Genomic DNA, 20,120 nt, shown 5'->3' with positions numbered 1-20,120 from the left:
GCAAGAGGGACTGATTGTTTCACGGCTGTACTGTCCTCTGGGGTTCTATGCGTTGGGGAGAGCCAACAGCTGCAGGGGCCCCCTATACTGATCACTGTCCCCACATTTTCCACAGGATGAGTTTGTCCTGGAAGATATCTCGCTGCTGAGGATGACCTGGGAAGCAAGAGAGGGTCTTCTACTACAATGCAGCTTCCACCTTGGCCCTTATGCAGCTTGCCTGTGTGCAGCAATGGTCCCCCTGCTCGTTACGGCACAGTGGCGCAGACAGGTTAGCTTTACTGGGACAAGGAGCACAGTAGCTCTGCCAAGAAACCTGTGCAAGCGGATTGCCCAGCTTCTGCATGAGATCTTTGAAAAGAACACTGAGGCCGATTACCACAATGGGAGAGAACACATCAACACATCTAGGCATGCACGCAGCCCTAACCCTGCAACCCTCTTCGCCCCAAGAGCCCGCACCGAACAACTACCTTCCCAAAATAAAAGCCACTTACCAGGCACCTCCTCTGCTGTTTGTTCTTCCCCAAGCATTGTCCGCTATGACTGGCTACCTTCCTCCTGGATTGAAAACAGCTCCTGGCTGCATGCATCTAGGGATGCTGGGCTGTCCCCCTCCTCCTCAGCACCTTTACTTCTGCTTTCCTCCTCCTGCCTTGTTGAACTCTGAAGACCACTATGGACATTTCAGAGGCCGTAGAAACAGAGTGGAGGTGGGGTCACCCCCAAGTGTCACGTCCAGCTCTTTGTAGAAATGGCAGTTCATGGGGGCAGCATCGGAGCGGCAGTTTGCCTCTTGCGCTTTGTGGTAGGCATTCCGCAGCTCCTTCACCTTAACCCTGCACTGCTGTGCATCCCGGTCACAGCCCCTTTCCATCATGTCCCTTGATATCTGCCCATAGGTATCGTAATTTCAATGGCTGGAGCACAGCTGGGACTGGATAGCTTCATCACCCCAAACACTGATGAGGTCCAGCACCTTGCCATTTCTCCATATTGGGGATCACCTGGCCTGTAGAGGCATGGTCACCTGGAAAGATGTGCTGAGAGCACCCCACGCCTTGCTGAGCAAACAGGAAGGGGAATTTCAAAATTGCCAGAGAATTTAAAGGGTGAGTCTGATGGTTGGTCACCTGAGGGCAGGGCAGTAAAGTTCAAAGTGATGATCAGAGTGGCTAGAACAGGCCGATCAGAGCGCATTCATAGACCAGGGTGTCTACACTGGTGCCACGGCACTCCAGTCAGGGCGCAGCAAGCGTTATGCTTCTCGTGGAGGTGGATTACTGTGGCGCTCCAGCCACGGAGTCTGGGCGCTCTACGTGCCTTGCCAGTGTGGACACCTCAGAAGTTTGGGCGCCTAGGGCTGACTTAATGCACTCTAACTTGCAAGTGTAGCCAAGCCCTCAATCATTAATCAACTCCACCTAGAAACTGTACATACCCATAGCATCCTGTTTTAACCAAACCAAGTCCTTGTAAAATGCTGAGATGCACTGGGAAAACTAGAGTGCTACGAAATCTTTCCCCCTTTTCAACTCAGGAAACAGCCAGGAACATTCAGGAACAGATCACAATCTCTAGTGGGTGGACATCTCTCTCACATCACAATGCTCTAGCAAGGAATATGTTTAAGGCATGTGCTTTATTTACCTGGCATTTAACAGTGAGCAAACTGCTTTGTAAACAAAACTAACAGAGCAGCTACTTCTAAAAGAGAATGAAGAACTCTGTGAGGACAAGAGGGAGATGAAGTAGATGACCCAAATTGCTTCTTGCCATCTCTAATTTCTATGGGAATTTAATGTTCAAACAGAGCAGTCCACCTGTTCCTGCTGTTGGGAGACAACACAAACAAGGTTCCAAAGAAAAGCCAGGCAAGAGTTGCGCTTGGCTGGGAAGCTAAAAGTGCGGATTTAGAAAGCAAATATCTACAGACGTTAGAGGACTGCAAGACACTTTGGAGCTCAGCTAGATCAGGGAAATTGCACCTCGCGTATTTCAGTGACGTGAGTACTGGAGTAAAGTTGACCCAGTGCAGTGTCTCTGCATTAAGGGTTTCCATCCGTGCAAGGTGTAGGATTCCCTACTTTGGCTTTTATTTAGGAGCCATGTGCTTTGTCTCAAAATTTGGCCTACTGTAAAAATTCTCCTTTAAATCATTGTGAATGCTGAAAAACTCAATTCAGGACTGTGGACCTTCTCACCCATAAATTACTGCAGTCTAGTTATACCCCAAATTAAAAATTAAGACGGGCAAGTGATGCATGAAACCATCCATGTATTACTACAGACTTCTGACTTATTTGTCTATTCCATGGCAGAGACTAGTGATTCTGGGCACCTCCATTTTTGGGTGCTCATATGGAGATATATCTTAAAGGGACCCGAAGTTTCAGAGGGCAGGAGCTGTCAGGGGGTGTTCATGCCCAGTGGCTGGAGCAGGAGTTGGTAGTTAGAAATCAGAGCCAAGGGTCAGAACAGGAGTCAGAAGCCAGGAACTGAGCTATGGGTCAGGATTCGGTTACCTGGAGTGAGGAAGGCTGGGAGCAATGTAGGAGCAAGAATGGGAACAAGGCGGCCCAGGAACTCTCAGCCACAGGCGAATGGTTTGAGCAGCTGTTGAACTGCTGCCGGGCTTAAGACTCTTCCAGTCAACCAGGTGGTATAGCCAATCAGGCAACCTATTACAGGCCCTGTGCTTGTTAGGTTGCCCAAAGACTGGCTCTGCTGCAAACCCTGATTCCTGACAGGAGCTCAGGACTTTCTCAAAACAAGGCCCCTTTTAAAGGTGACTCCAATTGAGTGACCCAAAAACCAAAAGCACCCAGAGAATTGCTAGTCACTTCTGAAGGTTTAGCTCAAACATTTTAGGCTACAATTTTCAAAGTGATCTGAGATTCAAGTCAATGGGAACTGGTCATCGGACTTAAGTACCTCAAATCCCAGCCTTACACTACTGCAAAATTAAAGTACATTAAGCACACAATCACTGTGCACTTGTTTACTCACATTCTTTCATCATGCCTATGTCCACACAACGCTTCAGCCGGCAGGCTTGGCAATGCCGCCGGTTATCTTTGGTGATTTTGCAGTCACTGTTGAATGGACACGTGAACATTGCTTTTCTTTTCATGCTCCTCCTGAAAATAAAACACAAATAAATATTATGATGCCTGGACTTGTTTACTGCTAAGGAAACACTGAAGCTGTGCGTGGAGACTGTTTCAAAACATCGTGTGGGACATGTGCACTCAAACCCAGCTCTCCATTGATCGGGCTGAGGGGTGAGGATTGTAAGCGTGTGCCAGAAAAGTCCTCTAAATAGCCACCGTTCAGTTTCTGCCAGCTGTGCATTTTAAAATACTTCCCCTCCCCCCCCCAAAAAAAAGTTTGAAAGACAGTCACAACTTGCATGTCTCTATGGTTTTTAAAAGGTTTAAAAGTTTCTAAGCTGCACCCCCCCCCCCGCAAACCCATAGGGTTTTCTGTCAACAAATACAACGTGTACTATAAACAGGAAAATATTAGCCACAGTTTAAATTTCCCAGTTTGGGATATTGTGAAATTGGAAAGAAGAGTGTGGGAGGATTTACAGAGAAATACAGAATTGAACCACAAGCAGCAGAAGCAAAGGAATCTAAACCAAATTACAGTATAGGTCAGCTTCTACCCAGCAAGGGCCTTTCAGAAGCAGTGTGTGTTATTAAATATTTACCAGACTTTAAAGCCTCCTGGTTGGAGGCTTCGTTGACTGGTTGGAGTGTGAGAGAGAAATCTCATTGTAGGATATGGGAGAAATATTTCACTCTCTTCTGCACACGTGCATGCACTATTGCATGTGTGTGTTTGTGTCTCATTAAGTTTTTTAATGTTCTTAAATCAGGACATTCAGAGTTATAGGTACCATCAAAAGTATAACTTATCTTCCTTGACCAGTGAGTATTATATGATTTCTTTGGGGCAGGGACTAACTTTCTGTTCTGTGTTTGTACAGCACCAAGCACAGTATGGCCCCAGTCTATGCCTAGCTAGCACAATAAATAAATACATACATAAACAAATAAATAAATACTATTGTATATAATATGTTCTTTAATGACTAGTTAGTAAAAGCAGAGTGGTGCTTCTATTTTAAACTTAGTTTCTGTATTGCACATAAAACAGAGACCCCTCATCTTTGTTTTGAATGCAGAACGCCATGTAATTTACAGTACCTCTGTGAGCACAGACTGAATTGTCTGGGGAAGTTACATAGTTTGAGATAGACACGAATACAAAAATGCATCCTTTAGAACGGAGGGGAAGTGTGGTGGAGCAGCAGAGATTGGAGCAAGAACATCTCCAAGCAGAGAGCTAAACAGGAGGGATGGCAGCCCTGGCCTGGATGTCCACACTGGAATTTTACAGCCTTGCAGCCAAATCTGAGCCAGCTGACACTGACCAGTCACAGGCGTTTTATTACGGTTTATATCTACCCAATCCCATCCAGTTGGAGAAAGATCTCAGCTTACCCACTGGACCTACAAGTTAAAAGGTACTGAGAGGCAGCATGCATGATGGTTAGGGGACTGGGATTCAGGAGGCCTGGATGCTATTCCTGGCTCCGCCACTGACCCTGGTGGAGAACCTTGATCATCTCACTTTTCTGCTCTGAGTGTTTCCCTTCCCGCCCTTTGTCCTGTCTATTTAGATTGTAAGCCCTCCAGGATGGCCTCTTAATGTATTTATGTACAACGCCTAGCACAATGGGGTCCCAGACTTAGCTGGAGCCCCAAGGCAGTACAGTAATACAAATACATAGTAGCCCAAATTTTGCTTTCTTCTTAAGTTGAATCACCTCTCCTTCCCCCTTGACTTCTCATTGCCACTCCTCTGTGTGAATTCATGCAATGGTTCAGCAGGATACATCAGGACACAGAAGCAGATAAGAGGCTTTAAAGGTGAGAACTTCTCCAAGCAAATATTTTCTTGGCACAAAGCTTTTTAAATTGTGTTTGCAGCTTGATATTGCAGCCCTTATCCACTTGTGTCAATGAGGCTACTGAAAAGGAAAGGCTGAAAGACAGGATCCTCTAAAAGCTTATTATAAAGACGTTACATTCAACATATTTACAGTTCATTTAACCAAAAAGGGAAAACAATGTTATCGGATATGCTATAAACAAACGTTTGATGCCTGAATAAGATTAGAGGGGCCAAAATGTCCACTAAACTCTCCCTTCTGGAGCTGCTATTGCTGTACTTCCTAAATACAGCTGGAGTCAGGCTACCTGGGTTCTATTCCCAGGTCTGCTCCATGACTTTGGACAAATCACTGCCTTAGTGCAAACTCTCTTGATGTTATCACAGGTCTTGTGATATCTGACGCGTCACTAGGAGGCAAGTGATGTGAGAACCTCTGGCTTTCATTAAAAAGTTTCTAACCCTTGTGTGTATGGAAAGAAATTTTGAAAATGTGACCCAAGTGCACCCTAAAGGCTCAAAAAACCCCAAAGCAAACAAAACAAAGAGGGCAAATAAAGAGGACGCAACATTTAAAAAAAGTAAATAAATCTTATGGTTTTTAAGCCAATGCTATTCTGATGGACCCAACTCATGGTTTTTGAAGAGTTAGGTTGGCAAATCTGCTCCTTCTCCCCTCATGCCTCTGTCTTCCCTCCCACACTTTGTCTCATTTATTGTTAAGTTTTTTAGGGGGCAGGGACTTTGTCTGCACAGAGCTCAGCACAATGGGGTACTTATCTGGATTGGGGCCTCTAGTCCCTACTGACATACAAATCAATAGTATATGGTACTTGGATTTTGGCTAGAGTGAAAAACTATTGCAATTCATTGTATACCTCCATGCACAGCAGCTGTGGAAAATGACATGATTTAAGAGCCTTTTTTAAAAGCAAGTCTTCTTGGGCCACGTCTACACTATGGGATAATATCGAATTAGCTAAAATCGGTTTTATAAAACTGATATTATAAATTCGATTATCTGCGGCCACACTAGGGTTACAGTTAATTCGGCGTTGTGGGCCATTGGGTCCGGCTAACGTCGATTTCTGGAAGCGTTGCATTGTGGGTAGCTCTTTCCGTAGCCATATCCCATTAGTTCCCGCGTCTCCCCCGCCCCTTGTTCTGGGTTGAATCATTGATGTCGTGTGGTTCTGGGTAAATGGTCATCAGTCATTCCTTCCTCCAGGAAAACACTCGCTACAATCCTTTCGCCACCGTTTTCCATGGATTGCCCTGCGCGTATGCAGTATCAGTGGCCCACTACTGGGTTCCGAGGTCTGGTATTCACCTCCGTCTGGAGGTCCGTCATGTGTACTACTTTTTTTGTTTTAATCTCCCCCGAGGAGTATCGTCCCATCAGCGTCATCAACCAGTAGTTGTCACTGGATGCCGCGGAGAGAGATGGCGATTACTATCCAGCGGTCAGCGCATTCATCTATGCTTTATGCAATATGAGCGAGCAATGGTTACCAGTCTTCTGTTACCGTCTACTTGCGCGAGAGAAAACTGCAATGAGATGACGGTTAATCTTCCCCTCTGTACGTCACACTGAGCTATTCATTGATGCCCCTGTGCGAAATCGCCGGGAGGCCGGCAACGCCAAACTACAAAATTAGATTGCGGCTCCTGGATGACTCGATTGGCCAATATCCTGCCCTTGATGGTTTCTAAAAACTCTAACCGGTCCAGTCCTGGCCTCCTAGAAGTAAGGGGCATGATTGTTTATGAGACCAGCAGTGTGCTATCAGCCAGCTGGATCTCTTCGTTGTTCATGTCATTCACGGGTGCCCCTGCAACAACTCCAGCCCGTTGCTTTCTCCCCGCCTCCCACAAAATCCTTCCTGGGCTTACCGTGGCATAGCCATTTCCCCCCATTTGTATGTCTTGAAGTATATAAAGGAATGCGGAGGAATAAGAAACAGAGGGACTTGTTAGTGAGATTAAAATGAGGGGGTAGGCCAGGCCTTGCCCGTGGGCTAGGGACAGTCGCGCCGCTATCCGTGAAGTCTTTTTCTTTTACAGGAAAGTAGTGAGGGGGCTGATGCAGCTCAGCCCCAGCTTGCTATGACTGAGACAGTTACCAGCCGTTCTCTCCATCTACTGGGAGTAATAGAAGTCATTACCATTTTTACCCAGGCGCCCCCGGCCAGCCTCACTGAGGCCAGCAGGAAGCACTCACAGGCTGATGGCGACGCGATATCAGTCATATTGTACCACTTACGCACCGGGGAGTGGGGAAAAAGCGGATACTGCTTTCACTGCTGCCAGCATCGCGGCTACCAGCAGCATCAGTACACCATTAGGGTGACATTTGAAAGAAAGTCAAGAAATGATTTACTTTTCCCTTGTCTTTACGTGGGGGAGGGGGGGCACTGAGGAAGCTATTCCCTGAACCACGCCAGACACGGTGTTTGAACCTACAGACATTGGGAGCGCAGCCAAGAATGCAATACTTTCAGAGGACTGCTGTGGACCTGTGGTGATAGGCTGAGTCCTCATACCCCCTCATCCATGAGCGTCCATTTGGTCTCTGGCTTCCCGTTTACGCTTGTCACGCAGCGCTGTGTATCCTTGGAGATTTTTTTTCAAATAGCTTTGGGCATTTCGTGTTCTGTAACGCAGACGCTGATACAACAGATTTGTCGCCCCATACAGCGATCAGATCTAGTATCTCCTGTATGGTCCATGCTGGAGCTCGTTTTGATTTGAGACTGCATCGCACCCGTGCTGATCAGAGCTCCACGCGGGGGCAAACAGGAAAATGTTATTAAAAGTTCGCAGGTTTTCCTGTTTACCTGCCCGCTGCATCCGAGTTCAGATTGCTGTCCAGAGCGGTCAGTGGTGCACTGTGGGATACCGCCCGGAGGCCAATAACGTCGATTTCCGTCCACACTAACCGTAATCCGATATGTTAATATCGAATTTAGCGCTACTCCTCTTGTCGGGGTGGAGTACAGAAATAGATTTAAAGAGCCCTTTATATCGATATAAAGGGCGTTGTAGTGTGGACGGGTAAAGCGTTAAATCGATTTAACGCTCTTTAAATCAATTTAAACGCGTAGTGTACACCAGGCCTTGCTCACAGCACAGCAGGGTCTTGCATCTCTATTACAAAAGAAACTAAATTACAGAGTCAGTGCAGTAGGGGCAGACCTCCTACCCACAGAAACACAACATATATAGAGCTTACAGAACCAGCCATTTCAAGGCCCACTTAAAACTATATCCCAGGCATACTGCTGAAAATTAAAAATAACCAAATCTCTCCCTGCACTAATCTTATCTGTGTGCACGCATAAACAGGCTCTGTATTCAACTAAAAGCAAAAGTACATGCCAGTACATGCTGCACAGAGGTTTTGGGGCCTTTGGCAAAATCTGAAACTGGGGCCCTCGACCTTCCAAAAAAAATCACTCAGGGGAGTTGGGGAAGTGCTGGAGAGTAAGACTGCCCTGCAGCAGTGGCTCCTGTCCCATGAGGCTGGGGCCAGCTCCCCACTCTGGGAGTTACAACCTGACACCAGGGATTGCTGCATCACTCGGGTCTGGCCCAGCTGTTCCTCCATCGTGACAAAGAAGCTACCAGGCCAAATCTGAGTGGTGCTGCAATCCTGTGCACCAGGTTGCAAATATCACTCCGTTTAGGGACCTGGGCAAACTGTCCCCCACAGGCAGCCCTGGTGCATGTTTCCAATATACAAAAGATTGTCTCAGCAAAGCCCAGAATTCACCTGCTTTGACTGTCAGTGAGAAATGGAAGATATTGTTTTTCATGCTCTCTGTAATCAACTACCTGCTGGATGCCTGAATTAAGAGCTCACACACTGCGCAGAAGTTCTAGACTGATCCATGTGGCTTCAAGAAGAAGAAATTGTCTGCATGCACCTAAACATGAAAATGAATCTTTGCGGCAGTTTTCAATATGCTCTATTGGAAACCCACCTGCAAGTACCTGACACCCTGAAAATTAGGTCTACAATTTAAGACAAATTTGAAAAGGCTGTTTTGTTTCAAAGCTGCACTAGGATGGTTGATTCTAGTGGATACTTCAATTGACACTTAAGTGGGTGGGTGCTCAGACTATAAGCTCTTTAGGGCAGGAACTATCTTTCTGGGGTACATTTACAGTGCCTACAACAATGGGGTCCTGTTCCATGACTGGGGCTCTTCTAAGGTGCTTCCACAATACAAGAAAGTAATATTTATTCCTGGGGGAACTCTGTGCCACTGCGCATGCACAGAATTCATGTCCCCTGCAGATTTTTTTTGCTTACCTACAGAAAAATGACTTTCTGATGGGGAAACAAAGGGAAGACACAAGAAAGGTCACGTGCCTCTCCCCAGCAGTGCAGGTGTGTTGTTTCAGGTACCTTGTGCAAATGGGGGAGAGTTAAATCACTGCAGGGCAGGTCTGGGGACATTGGACAGTGGTGCTTACTCTGTGCCAGGCTCAGCTGCTAGTCCTGGCTGGGCGAGGACAGGACTTCTTCCCCTGCAAGAAACAGCTAGTGCAGATCAGACCCACCTCCAGAAACCTCCTCTGGCTGCAGGAAGCTCCACAACCCCGCCCCTGCACTTCCTGCCCCCACTGCTCTCAGCCATGGGGGGAGAGGTCACTGTACAGGAGTTGTTCCCCCATCCACCCAACCCTAGTGCATCCAGCCCCCTCCCCCATTCAGAGCTCTCCCACCCCAAACCCCAACCCTGCTGAGCTTCATCTTCTGCATTTGAAGCCCCCTGCACCCAGAACCCCACCTCTGAGCTCCCAACCACCATCACCTAGACCCCCTTGCAGAGTCCCATTCCCCCAGCACCCACGAATGAGCCCCTGGGCATATAGATTCTCCCCACACACACACACACACACCCAGAAACTCCATTGAGCCACCTGCACCCAGACTGTCCCACACAGAACTCTCTCACCCCATACCTGGATCCTCCCACACTAAGCCCCTCCACGCTTGGATCTGCCAGGCTGAGCCAGGTTGCCTGCCCACACCTGGTGCAGACGGGCAGGGCCCTGGGGCCTTTCTGGGGCAGGCACAGCCCTTGCACTGTGTCTTGGTTTGGTCCCGCCTGATTGTTGAGCCTATGTCTCAGGAGTTGGGGGAGGGCACTGCAGGTGATCTCCCACCTCTGTGCAGCCAATGCCCTGGCTCCCCACTGCCATGATAGAGCCTCCACATTTCATTTATTAACACGCAAAATTTGCAGAATTTTAAAATATTATATGCAGAATTTTTTGGGGGGGGCAGAATTCCCTCAGGGGTAAATATTAAAGTTGCCTGAGTACAAGTCTCCCAAATGAGGAGATTAGAAGATTAAGCTGATTCTCTTTTTCTTCAGTGTTTGGACAAACATACAGCACAATGGCATCCTGGTCCATGGCTGAGGCTCTGAGGTGCTATGATAATACAAATAAGAAGTTTATAGTGTATGCTTAAAGTTACTCTGGTTGGCAATTGCTCTATGGATATTTGTACTGGAATGTTTTCCAGGCAGAACATAAAGGAAGAGGCGATGTTAAAAAACATGATTCAGACTTTCCCCACTGCCAAGTAGCTTTCTGGCAGCATAGTTAATTAGAAACAAAAAACTTTTAATTAATTGGACAAAATGAACACCCATTGGCCTCTACCCACAAGAGATGGCCTACTATGGAAGGAGGTGTTGAGAGGGGATATTAGGAATTCATCCTCTCAGAGATTCTATTTATTTATATTTTGCTGTGGCTTACAGTCTTTTACTTAAAAGGAAAAAAAAAAAAACCCTGACTTTCAAACAAACTTTCAGTTTCCCTCTCTCTGAATCTTAATTAGTAGTGACTTTTAATGACAAAACTACCCCCGCCCCCCGTCTAGCACATTTGTGAAACCTGTGAAATGCTTAAATTCCTGAAAGTTACCTTTGTCATAACCAAAAGAATCACAGTGTGCCAACTGGCGTACTTTGTTAGTCATGATCTAACCCCGGAATTGGGGACTATCTACACATAATGCCAGTGAGTCATTTCAGTCCTCAGCCTATGGTAAAAAGTTTCCCACTCCTCGTGTTAGCTGTAGACATCAGCTCTGTGCTGCTTAGCTAGGTATTTATACTGCTCTAAGTGCCTAGCACAATGAATGGGGCTCCAAAAGGAACAACTGCAATTTTAAACGAAAATTCTGTACTTTGAAATCACCCATGATGACCCATAATCCCAGCTAGCCCCACATTTTCCAGGTGCTACAAAATTCCCAAATTTAGACCTAAAATTTCCAAAGTCAGTTCACTCGTTCTGGTTGTTTTCCATTTTTGGGTGCCCAGTCTGAGCCGCAGTGGGCCTGATTTTCAGAGCCAAACACCCACAACACTGGTGAATGTCCATGGGAACTACGGGTAATTGAAATCCCTCTTAAAAAAGAGTTAGGCCCAACGTGTCCCAAGTTTGGATACCCAACATTTGAAAGTAACCAGAACAAGTGAATGGTTTAGAATACCCACACCCCCATTATATACATGCACACCCGGATAAAACAGAATCAGCCTCAAAAGGGAGACCCGTGTACAAACACCCCTGCCACTAGTTTCAGTTACTCAGGGAAGCTTGGAGGACAGAAGACTTCTGGTGTGCAGTGAAGGTCACCAAATCCTGGCTCTCGCGAACCAAAGATTTCAAAGGTCAAGGACCCCAGGCTAGGGTGACCAGATGTCCCCCCATTTGAAAGGGACAGTCCCCTTTGACCCTATATATGCGCTATTACCCCCAGCCCTGTCACATTTTTCATCATTTCTATCTGGTCAACCCTACCCCAGCAGAAATGGCTCACCCCCTCTTTAAACCATCAGGTTCAGCTTGTGTCCTCAGATGACACAACTGTAGCAATATCAACATACGTTTGACAAACACTTCAAGCCATCTCACAGTTAAACCAACACCACCGAAAGCCACGGTAGTTCAGCTCACGCAATAGCAACCTGCCATACCAAAGCACAAGAAAGCCTGTGGCATGGGATCAAATTTAACAAAAAAGGTGTAACTGCAATTATAATATCTAGTGTTTCAGTATTGCAAATAAACCTTCAACTCCCCTACACACGCCAAAAGGAAGTCACACTCTAGAAGGAGGAAAGGCAGCTTTAGAACATACAGGAAAATTACTGACATCGGCACGGACTAGAGAATAACATGAAAATGAAAGGCCTGGTAGCTCACAGCTAACTGCACCAATCGTCACCTTGTAACGAGCTGTCACACAAAGGGAAAACGATCTCAAATACACTCCCACGACTCGGCAACCCATTCGGGCTGGGGAGTTCCGGATCATATAAGCACGTCGCGGATGATATTATTCGTGCTAGATAGACATATATCGATACCTGACAATCATTGCTACCACCCGATACGCCGGGTATGAAGACGAGCCTGATCCTACTCAGCCTTTAGCAGTCTGTGTATAACAGTAGGAAAATTGATACTTATTAAGCTGTCGATTAATCGGCAGTTAACCGTGATAACTCCAAAAATTAACTGCAATTAATTTTTTAAGTCATAATACAGCTGTTAGAAAAACAATAGAAACCAATTGAAACGTAAATAATTTCCAGATTTTCTACATTCAACATATTGATCCATTACAAACAGGAAAAAAGGGAAGTGCAGATATATTATGGTTACAAATATTTGACGTAAAAGAGTTTTAAATCATTTTAATCACTCAACAAGTCTGGATAGTGCAATCCTAATCAGAAAGTGGAACTACAAAGTAGATTTTTTTTGTGTGCAATGCACCCAAAAACAAAATAAAACTTCAGAGCCTACAATCCTACTCGTTCCAATCGAAGACAAAACAATTTTACATACATGAGATACTGCGTCACTCTATTTTACAACCTCAACTAAAAGGAAACAGGCGTTCGCAAGGCATTTTTAGCACGTGGCAAGTATATATGCCAATATGCGAAACATCGATACCCCTCATCCTTCATCACATTCGGAGGACAGCTCATCGAATGCCATTAAAAAAAATGCATAATAAGTTGTACGAACGCCTGAGAGAATGATTCCCGCGCTTTTACCGCTGTGCTAATTTCATGTTAAATAGCATCTCAAGGTTGATTTACAAACACTCACGCAGATCTACAAAATGCAAAGAAGGTACCAAGTGAGAATTCTAAAAATAGACAGCACTCGAACCCACGGTTAAGAATCGGAACTGTGCCAACATTGAGAGATAGGTGTGAGCATGCCTTCAGAATCTAACAGACAACACTCATAATTCGGAAAACTACAGACTGAAACCAAAATAAAAAAAAACAACCCGCGGTGGCATTGACTAAATATGAATATACTACACAGTCGCCTCGCCTGGATCATTACAAGCAAACCTTTAACACATTGAAGCAGTCCTCTAGAAACACTGGTTGACAGCAGAGGACATTGAATTAGCCCATATCAGCAATAAAAATCGGAGTCGCTCAAACAGTGCCCAGGAACGTCCGTCTCCACCTTCAGTGAATGTAAACAAGAACTGGCAGATCATCCGAAGACAAACGACCGTGTGACATGGCAAGAGGACTGACAAGTACAGTCGGCCAAATACATGGCTATTTTTGATGCAAGTTTTTGGATAATCTTATCAACATTGAAGTTCAACTTCATGGATAACGAATGCCAGCTACAGCTAATATTAAGGTAAGAAAAAAATCTCTTGTTAACAGGCAAATAGTAACAAAAAATACAAAGTGAGCAGACCTGTAATTGTGATAAAAACAACATATTAAAATGGAAACACCAAAATATTTCAAATAAATAATATTGCTAATTATATTACAAAAACAAATCACACATAACCCAGTGTAATCGTGGAACCAGCTCTACGTATTCTTTTCAATTCCTAGCAAATATACTTTTCTAAAAGGAAACAGCCATAAGGGACACGGAAAAAAGGGACCAACCATCCCAACGAACAAAAGCTCCCCAGAACAAACCAGGTGGGAAACTGGTTCCAGAACGGACATAAGAAAAGCACCCTGCAAGAAAACACACAACACACACACTCATGGAAGTTCTATTCTACAAGACAGTAAACACTAGAGGCGACCACACAGCCATAATAGAACAAGCAGTTGTAACACACACCAACCAGCAAACCACCAAATACACATGCAAGGAAGAGCTCCCACATGCCCTGAGGTGGCACCACGAAAGCTCAGTTAAAGCGAGTCTTGCAACCCTGGTTGTACCAATTCAATGAATAATCTCAAAACCACACACACACTTCAGTTCCCAGGATGGCATAAATGCAACAGAGACAATCACCACACAATGCAACACACCCACAGCCAGACCCAAGCATCCTGCAGGAAAATTAGACCGGCTCACACACACACATTGAACGAGACAAGAAAGAAAAAAAGTCAAGTCGCAGTGTGCCTATCACATCCTACTCAACACCAAAAAACAATAACAGAACAATTATGCAGTGGCCGTCAAACACACAATTGATGGAGCTGAAATTCTCTGGCCATGTCGACTGCAGAAGGCACAAGTCACGCGGCGCCTGTAAGGATACCCCTAAACAACACAATAACTCCACACACAAAATAAAACTCTGCGTTTAAATGCATCATCTCTTTAAAGAGTCACAACTAATAAAGTGCACAAAACACACACACACACACACAACAGCACACCGTGAATAGACATGACCAGAGTCGCACCCACAACAAACGTCCAAGTATTCCACACACACATGATCAAAACAAGGAGTTCTAGCCCGACATGCGTAGCAATAAGTCACTGTAAAAGCTGACTAGACGCAGCCCATCCTTGCAGGCCGGGAACTGGCCCAGAGAGGCTAGGACACTTACAAATACCGACATGACAGCACTTAAAGCCAAACACGGACGAAAGAAAGAACGCACACACAAGGGGGCGAAGCCACCTCTAACCAAATTGGAACCGCTAACCTGGCAACAATAAAATCAATCAATTAGACCCTCGCCTAAACACAGAAATTACAACTCACAACCACAGGGGCAAGAAAATCCTTGAAAACACAACGGATACAGTTTTAGACGAGTAGATAGAACACTTCATGAGGGCATTAAGTGAGAGGACCCACAAGAGTAAATGCTCGCAGCAGCCAACACTTCCAACGAAATGCAAAAACTTAAAAGTCTAGAATATTTCTGGGAACTAACTATAATATTTAAATTGAAAAGGGTAGCTATTCCCACTATCTCTACGCAGGAGTGCCATAGAGCAAGTCCAATCACCACAAAACGCGGTAGATGTGCAAAGCGAAGGTCAAAAACATTAAGTAAGCGGAAATCCGGAACAAGAACTATAGGAAGAACACAGAAGAGCATGACTGATGCAGAAGAAAGGAAGAAACCAGTTACAAGATAAGGCACATTGAATCAAAAGAAGGTGCACGAAAGTATTGGACAACATACCATCTGGACAGACGAGGGAAAGGATAGTCACAGGCAACAGTAGATTAAAGAATAGATGATCCAACCAACTAGAATAGGCAGTACAGACGCGAAAAGGCTACAGATAAGAAAAAGATTGGGGGCGACGCTAGAACAATCTACAAACCAGGCTGCGCTGCGCGTGGGGGCGGACAAGGGGCGAAATACGGCAAGTGCCTCGCAGGCACAACCAGCGCCCCCCGCGAAGAGATTTTGGGCGCCCCTGAAAGCTCAGACCTTCACTGCCGCCGGGCTACCACAGAAGAGAGCACATCAAGCACGAGCCGGCACCCGAGCATCTACACTAGGCGGGAATCGCAAGCGCAGATCCCTCTGCCAAATGACCTTTCCATCCCTCAGGCGACCGGCGGAGCACAGACCAATATGCAACAACGACTGAGGCCTTGTACGATCACAACATGAAGATGCATAGGTGCCTTTTCCTGATGGTTAAGACCCTTTTTCATCCACACAGGTCCAAGTGATAGGCAAAAGAATTTAACACCTGTTGGTGAAACAAAAATAATAAATAAGATCCTGCACCACTTGAATAACTGGTAGAAGTCAAATCACATAAGAAACAGTAATCTCCACGACTTCAAGAGCATAACCACTCGAGATTTATTACTGGTTGATGAAATGACAATTATTCAGTATAAGAAAATATGAAAGCAGACAACTAAGATAAAAAGGCAACCAAAATTCACTACTAACAAATGATCACTATAAACGCATCAGTGGGTATCTTGAACCACAAATTGTGCCAAAAATTAATTTAGCCCGTTAGCTAAGTATAGGCTATAAGTACTACAACTTTATCAACCCTCATGACTATAGGATAGTAGTAAACCCATCAACTCAATAAGACGCACAGGATATTAAGAAACGACCACTTAGGCACTCAACAGGTTACAAACAATCTAACTTCAACAACTACTGCAAAATGCACCATCACGTTTGCCAAAAAAACAATAGGATAGAATATGCCACCAAGCCCAGCATTTCAACCTCACGAAAAAAACAGCTTTACGAAAAAGAAAACATCCTCGCTAAGACTAACTTCTGGACTGGTCAGTAGGTCAATCTCAATCACTCAAGGCCAGCCCCTGAAAACGCTCACGGAAGGACATGCACAAGCGCAAGACAAAACAACTGAGGAGGAGATCTGCTGTGGAATGAGCTTCTAGAAAGGCGATAATAGAGCCCACCACACTTCAGAAAAATTCCAAGCCCTTGCTAAATTGCTATCCACAGGCAGAAAAGACATCACGAGGGCTGCACTGCCACTGCCCCCCAAATGAAGGATCACCCCATGCCGAAAAGTCTCTCAACCTCACAATAGAAAAGACCAGAAGGCCATGCATACTGGAAATTCCACACATGTTTTCTGCGGAAGTCACTCATGCAGCTCCATAAGGCGCAGTACAACACTTTACATCAACATCCCTGCTCCTTATCGTAGCGTGACCCTGCAACTCCTCTCCAGTGAGACTCAGCTGGCAGGTAGCTAAGACAGTAGAGACCAGTGGACCCGCTGCCACTGCTGCATCTTTTTAGCACCTTGACTGCTCTCTCCATAAGAGCCATCAGGACCCAACAGAACCAAACTCTCATGTTGGCTGGGGAGGCAGTCAATGGACGGCTCCGCCCTGAGTCTTGACTAGTTTGTTTTTTACCCCCACCCAATTTCACCATAACACTTCCTCGCACCCACAACCATCCGGTGATAGTAAGACCCTCAGGACAGGACTTAATGAAAATCAACAGTCTAAAATGCAGAGGAACAACACACACACACACACACACACATCACTAAGGAGCTAGTTTTGCCTGCATGTGCAAATTGTTGCACTGGAGGTAACATCAACATGAAACAGGAAAGTGGTCGGTAGGATATAAAGGGCAAGAAGCAGAGATTGGCACCCTTGGAATGTTTATATAGTGAGCGCTTTACTGCTGAATGCCTGGGAAACTTGAATACAAAACACATTTAAAAAAAATTAATACCTTGGAGTGGAAATCAAAACTCTTAAACCAGATCAAAGACAAGAACATCGTGGTGACCAGAGAGAGGGCAAGGGACAAAAAACGACCTGGAACATTATTCAGAAAAGGAGCTTTTAAAAAGGAAAAGAGAAGCAATCAAAAAGCAAGCCTAATGAGCTACCACAAGTGTATCGTATAAGGTCACATGGAGACTGCTAAGAAAAACAGCATGCAGGTGTAGGCACAGTTGTGTCTGCTTTAAACTGTAGTAGGATGGCACATAAAATTCAAAGCGCGCTGGCAGCGCTGAATGGATGTAATCCAGCAGCCGCAGGCTGAGAGCGCTCTACAGCCTGCCTTGGAACACATCCTATGGTGTAGCTGCACACTGGACGTGCCCCAGCCCGCCGCCCGATTACACTGAACTTTACAGCTCTGAGCATCTTGCAGTGCCAGCGGTGTTTTCACACCCGAAGCGCGAAGGCAGCGCTGAAATGCAAGTAGCCATCTTAGTTAGAAACAATAAGCTAAAATAATTCTCCTAGACGGATGCATTAAACATATAAAATAAAGGTTTTATAGCCTATCTGCAAGCATATATCTATACAGTATAACTGAGACACACTAGGGGTTGGCAGCTTAATATCAGCGGTACAACAAAACAAAAACAACAAAATCACTCCTGACAAAATAGTTTAATCTAGTACCAAAAAGGTAATACAGGCAACCAAATACCAGAGGTATGTAGCCAGCACAGATCAGAGTGGTCAAAGTGCATACCCCTAAACAAAAAGAGAATCGCTCAGGATAAGAACAAGAGAAGAAAGGGCATTTATCCTTCTCTGACCATGACAAAACTCTGTATGCATCATCAAGCATGACCTAAAACATGTGCACCTCAAAGAGAGTTACCATTTAGCTAAGTAATGAAGGATATGTTCAGTTAGCCAAGCTGCAGTATAACCCAACTGAAAACTATCACCAGGCTGTTAATGCAAAACATTAGCCAGTAATTCCTGTACACTTGCTCCTATAAGCAACAGACATAAGGTTTTAAAAACCTCAGCACAAAATGTAGTTAGAAGTTGACCACCCACCTTGTTTTACTTTAATTCACAAGCAGCAATTCAACGTCCACCACACCTGCACATCTCTAATTACAGCTAAGTGCTAAGTAGATTTGCCGCTAATTAGTTCACATAGAGCTATTACTACGTAATTACACCACCTTAGTCAACAAGAGTGTACTAAACAGAAAATCCCAGCCAATGCTCTAGGTGCTGCACCTAAATATTGTAGATCAATTCAACGCTCATACAGATAAATTGCTGGGGAGGGATAATGGGATACAAATTCCTAATACGTCTGAACCCTCCAACGTCACTCAAGCTGCATCTAGCTCCCCAGAAAAATTTGGCCTCTCCAAAGGGCAGTCAAAAGCTAATGCATCATTTAAATCCTACCCTAAAGCAAATGCCAAGGAGGAGAGTGTTGCTCCTGTGGAAACTTCGAACGGTGTTCCCCGTTACAGAAGGGCTATTATATGTATGCTCTGTCTAGAGTAGAATTGCACTGACAAGGTGGCGAGCGGAGCCAATATAACAGAGAGGACAACAGGATGAAAGGAAATGTACCAATGCAAAGGGAAACTTAGTGGGCTGATTTCATTTACACCAATTTTTGCAATGTAAGCAGTCCTCAAAATCGTCTAAATATAGTATGCCTCGTAAAGCCCTTGACACGCAAGAGCTGGCAAAAGAATCTTGGCGCAAGTTTTAAAAGTTATACGATTCAATATCATGGAAGTATATATTAGACCAGAGCCCCAATGCGTTCTGCGGGCGCCACGCGCCCACCAGAGCATCTAAGTGCGCCCGCGACTGGCCGGTGGATGACATCGCCGAAATGCCAGAGAACAGTATTATCCAGAGCATTGATGCCAAATGCCAGCAGATGCCTCTGACGACGCTGCTTTTGGCACATTCGCGATGCTCGCTCGCTACGTCTCCGTGGCTCTTCATCTGGTCCTGCCAGATGAAAAGTGGGGACACTAATGTAGACAAACATACGCACAAGATTTCCATAGAGAGAATTTCCAAGCTCCGATAGAGGCAACAATACATTGGTGTGTTTGGTTTCTTTTAAAACGCAGCTATTGGTAGTTAGCAGTTGCAGAAAAGTTCCCCAAGTCTGGTAGGGCGTGAGCGGTATTGCCCTTACAGTTCTCACGTACAACTCCTATGCTCATATAATACAAGGTCCCCTCACATTAATAAGACGTTTATGTTATTAGTAGCATTACTATAATAGAACACCTACTGCATGGCACCGCAACCGAGCAAGCGGACTTTCAAGCAATGCAGTAGCAATACCTCTGCATCAGCAACAAATGTTTAGATAAGTGTGCACATCACATCTCTCAAAGTACATGACTAGGGCTACTAGACAGCAAATGTGAAAAATTGGGATGGGGGTCATAGAGCCTGTATAAGAAAAAGACCAAATCAAGACTGTCCTATAAAACGACATCTGGTCACCTGCACATATCAATTTTGCAGAGATGCTGATATTTCTAACAGGAGCAAAAAGCAGAGTTCCTCCTGCTCAATCTTCCGAACAGTCCAAGTCTTATCAAATGAAGCTGTTCTAATTAGTTTCACTCTCAAAACACAC

At 45.2% G+C, this 20,120-nt stretch overlaps 2 protein-coding genes across 2 annotated transcripts in view; both read right to left on the bottom strand.

Annotated features, from left to right (window-relative positions):
* VDR (vitamin D receptor) overlaps positions 1-20,120 on the bottom strand; it is a 110,325-nt gene that overhangs the window by 39,049 nt on the left and 51,156 nt on the right. The window contains exon 4 of the mRNA XM_032786765.2: positions 3,010-3,140. Coding sequence (XP_032642656.1) covers positions 3,010-3,140 — 131 coding nt within the window. The remainder of the gene's footprint in view (positions 1-3,009; positions 3,141-20,120) is intronic.
* The window catches only part of PRR13 (proline rich 13), a 328,718-nt gene that overhangs the window by 258,885 nt on the left and 49,713 nt on the right, over positions 1-20,120 (bottom strand). The window lies entirely within an intron of this gene.

This window comes from Chelonoidis abingdonii, chromosome 26 (genome assembly GCF_003597395.2).
Source record: "Chelonoidis abingdonii isolate Lonesome George chromosome 26, CheloAbing_2.0, whole genome shotgun sequence".
In the NCBI taxonomy this organism is placed as follows: Eukaryota; Metazoa; Chordata; order Testudines; family Testudinidae; genus Chelonoidis; species Chelonoidis abingdonii.
This window is presented reverse-complemented; position numbering and strand designations above follow the sequence as displayed.